The 4,453-nt window shown below is 42.1% G+C and overlaps 1 protein-coding gene across 1 annotated transcript in view; it reads right to left on the reverse strand.

Annotated features, from left to right (window-relative positions):
- Nucleotides 1–4,453, reverse strand: part of spdef (SAM pointed domain containing ets transcription factor) — a 13,602-nt gene that overhangs the window by 4,424 nt on the left and 4,725 nt on the right. The window contains exon 2 of the mRNA XM_032513474.1: nt 916–1,374. Within this exon, the coding sequence (XP_032369365.1) occupies nt 916–1,360 (445 nt within the window). The 5' untranslated portion in view covers nt 1,361–1,374. The remainder of the gene's footprint in view (nt 1–915; nt 1,375–4,453) is intronic.

The following is a 4,453-nucleotide window of genomic DNA, read 5'->3' on the forward strand; positions in this document are numbered from 1 at the left end:
AAACATCCCATATATGATTATTATGACAGAGACTGGGACTCCAGGTTAATATGATTCTGACTCATTAGCAAGATGTGAATTCCGTTGTGATTCTGTGAGAAGTCTCAGGTCCAGTTTCTCTTTTTTAATCTTTCCCTTAACATTTAAATGAATATACATGTATGTGTGTGTGCTCAAATATGAATTCTGGAAAGAAAATAAAGGATGAAATATCAATTACTAAACAGACATTAATAAGGAGTTCCCCATACTTTTAGAGTTACTCCAATTTTGTTTAAATGTAAGGTGTAGAAAGTACCAATGTTTGTGTTAAAATGTAAGGAGTTAAAGTAAAAAGTTGCAACAAAAAAATAGTAAAGCAAAGTAAAAAATATCAGAAGAATTCTACTTGAGTACAGTAACAAAGTATTTGTACTTCGTTACTTCCCATCTCTGAAAACCACAAAGTAATCAAGCTGTTATGCCACTACAGTTCTAATCAATACAACAGATGCCTGGATATTGCAAAGCTTTATGACAGCCAGAAGCCTTACAATACATAATGCTTCCTCTGTTTGCTTTTGGGAGCAGGAGAGACCTCGCCCTTAACGCTGTGTACACTGTCTATTGGCAGGAAAGAAACCTTGCTGTCACAATCCAGGAGAACACATGCAAAGGTCAGGATTAAAGAGATCCTGGAGCAGGCAAACATGGCTGTGAGTCAGTAGGGATATGATTGAAGAGTTCTGTCATCTTGTCTGGGTTGTCCACACTAATACGTGTTGGTTTTGGGGGCAAGATCCAGTAGCTTAAGTTGAATCAATATCCCTTTATTAACAAATAACGGATAATATCTTGTTTGTCATGAAAAATGTCTTGTGTACCTCTCTTGAAGAAGACAAACTGAAGGAACAGGTGAAGTGGAAGGCAGCCTACCTGGGGTGATGTTGAGCAGTTTGCAGGCTGTTTCAATGTCCTTCAGCACTTCTCCCACCACCATGCATTGCACCTGCTCCAGAGACCGCTCCTCCTCCTGCCCCTCCAGCCCAGGAGAGAGTCCCTGTTCCTGGCTGTCAATGACGGGGCACTGCTCTGGTTCTTCCTGGGGCTCCATGCGAGTCATGGTGGAAACCACCGTTGGGGAGGCCTCTGAAACTTTCACCAGCCAGGTGGCGTCTTCAGTGAGGAGCATGTCAAAGCAGGACAGGTAGAAGCCCGGAACACCGCGCTCCAGGGCTTCCACGTTCGGTTTGGTCTCCCCCAGGTCCCAGGGTTCTCCAGAGCCTCTGTTTCGCTCCAGAATGGCGAGGGAGTCCTCCGTCATCCCGAGCCGGGATCCATACAATGGGCCTTCCGATAAACTGCCCACTGGATTTGTCATACTGTAACTATTACCTGGAGACAAGAGAGTCAAAAAAGTCACATTAAACTCTAATGTTCTAACATGTTACTTACTACAAGAACTGAGAGCCATGTACACAATTAAAGTATCCTTTCACCATTTACAAATCTTTGTTAAAAAGTGTCTTTGTGGCGGATTATTCTGAACAGAGTGAAACCAGAAAGAATCACCAGATCTGCCTGTAACATAAGCAATTCCCAAAATGAGAAAATAAGTTTTAAAGGGCAATGTGTAATTTAAATCTGCAGTCGACAAGAGCTCATAAATGATAATCAGTCAAGCAGTTCAGCATCACTCTGATTAAAATCATACCTTCTCCAACAGTTATTCTCCCGCAACTTCCGGGTTGCTAAACCAGCAGTTGTCTTTGTTTAGTAAGAAACTCCATCAGAGCATCTGCAGACACCTTTTTAAGAACGTGTCATGAGTAGAACTGAAGTGCAACTGTGCTCAATGCTCTATAAGAGCCCGAAGCCATAATGGAAATACTGGGGAAATGACCCCAAGGAGAGTTATAACACACACAGCGTTGACAGGCATGGGGCAAAATGGATTTGACTGAGTCTCTTATTTGTGGGTCAGTGGCCCAGAATGGCTGATGTGTTGGGGGTAGGTGACTTGTATTGAGACCTGAAGCAGCCCGGCCGCCTGCCTCGGCTTTCAAGGTGCCGTCTCTGCAGCCTTCTGTCTCCACTGTCAGCTGGAGTTTTTAATCAAGTTAGATAATGTGGAGAAGAGAAAACAACCAAGCTGTCTGTTTTATGAAGCCTTCGACTGCTAGCTCCGACAGCGTCTTCTTGACAGGAAATTGCCATCATCAAGTGTTCGTTTATGGACGTCAGCTGTAGCACAAGTGTTGTAATCTCAGGGTGAACTCGCATATGGCGCCCATGATGTGTATCAGCCACAGCTGGCATATGGGAAGGCCCGCTGCTGTCACACACCAGGTTATCAGTGGCCGTGGCTGATGCCACCGTAAAGGAAGTGTGCTCACACAGAGCACATGTTCAAGGAGCGTCACGGCTTTATTTGTCAAGACACAGAGAATTCAAAAGTCTCATAAAGTTTGCTAAATGATGGACTACACCCATCAGCTAAAATTATTTGTGAAGGGTGAGAGTGTAAAATGAATGAAGGTGACGTTTCTCAAAGAAGAAAATACCCAGAAAAAGATTGATTGATTCCATGTGCAAAAGGTGAAAACAAGTGGACATTTTGATCGTAGGGCTATCATCAGCACAACATGTCTATTTTTGCACATTTTGCACATGGAATAAATTGATTTCCTGTTTGCATCTAAAGTGCCTCTCATTTCTCATTTTGTGTCTATCTAGTGGCACAGACCTTACACTACTTCTCAAAAGCACTTCATGTACTGTTTTCTATTCTTTTAATCTATGTTTTACTTTTCTATCACATGTTTTAATGTTTGCTGTGTTGCATGTTATGTGGTGGTCTACAGAATTTTAAGGTTGTCCTGAATTGCCTGGATTTAAGAACACAAACCTATTTATAATGCCGATCTCAAGCCTTTTGCATGATTCTTTTTTTCTTCTTTTTCTACGGACACACTGATTGTAAAGCTGCTATTAACATTTGAGAAAATACTCTTTTACCAAACTTCCCCAAAGTTGAATGAAGTTATCTTCCCCGCCCCTAAAAAAGATTACCCTTCCAGACTTTGGTCCTCAACCCCCCACTGTAAAACCTCCTTCCCAGTTTTCCTTTTATCTCCAAGTTTCTCGTAAACCATAACCCACACTCCCTTTCACTCTATCAGGAGTCAGATTAAAAGCCACTGGTATCCCGGCCTGGCTGCTTCGTGTCAACTCTGCTCTGTAACAGCTTGCGCTAAGCCCATTAGCAAAGCAAATTTAGCCATATTACCTTCTTCCAAAAGGAAGAGGGGGCACAAGAAAAAGACACAAACACACACCCCCATGGAGAGGGATTAAGACCCTGACTGATCTCTAAATGAGTTTGGTCAAGACGCTGATATTCATTTCAGGAGCATTAGAGCTTGCTCCATTTACTCAGCAAAGTCAGCCTTTGACACCGACAGAAAAGGACTGACTCCATGCAGGCGTCCACCCTGGGAACCATATTTCTTCCACATGCTTGGTCTCATTTAACATGAAGAGGGTGATTATTTGAGATGAGCATTGTATCATCACTTTGGAGTTCATGTCATTATAGCTGTGCTATCCAAATTATGTTTTTTTCCTGTAAAAATTAATGAAACTGAGCCACTTGTGTTAGCCTATGTTTTCCCTAGGGGGAAAAAAAACAAAGAAAAAGTCACATAAGGAGCTTTGATGAAAAGAATAAAAGTCATGTGAATCCAACTGGGATCACAAATATTGTCCATTTAATTCAGTTTGTTTCCAGTAGGCTTTCACTTGCATGTCATCATTACCCTCTTTAACATAAGGACCTTGTAAAGTCTGGAAAAAGCAGTTAACATTGAGTCAAAGAGATTATGACCCAAAAACCAAATCCTTCACTTCCAAACCCCAAAGGAAGTATAAGTCGCAAACCAATACAACAAATCCATCTTAAAATAAACCTGTTAGCTCATTTATCAGAATGTTGTGACAGAAGTCAGCTGAAGTGTTTAGGTTAAAGTTAATGAGTAGCGATTAAAACAAGCAAAAGTCTGCTTTTTCAAGTGTGTTGAACCTGAACGATTCAATCTGAGCTGAATAAAAGAAAAGGTCATGTGTGGGATCCCAGATCTTCTACCTAATAGCGCCCAAAATATGTCCAACTCGTCCCAAAAAAGGGTCTGTGTTGTTTGAGTCTGGAGTTAAAGAAGTGTGTGCAGCCAGGCGGGACTGTTTGTCATGCGAGCGTTAAAGAACACACTTTTTTTTCCAGCCTTGTTATTGTTTCCCATGGGTAACGTGGACCAAATAGGGACGTCATTGTTCCCGAGAACAAGGAAAAAGGAATTACTGGAAGAAAAGTGTGAAGGCTGGAAGAGATTTGGATCTGTGGATTGCTGCCTTAGACACACACACGCGCATGTACATGCACACACGCACACGCACACGCACACGCACACACACACAC

This window comes from Etheostoma spectabile, chromosome 4, assembly GCF_008692095.1.
Source record: "Etheostoma spectabile isolate EspeVRDwgs_2016 chromosome 4, UIUC_Espe_1.0, whole genome shotgun sequence".
Classification (NCBI taxonomy): domain Eukaryota; kingdom Metazoa; phylum Chordata; class Actinopteri; order Perciformes; family Percidae; genus Etheostoma; species Etheostoma spectabile.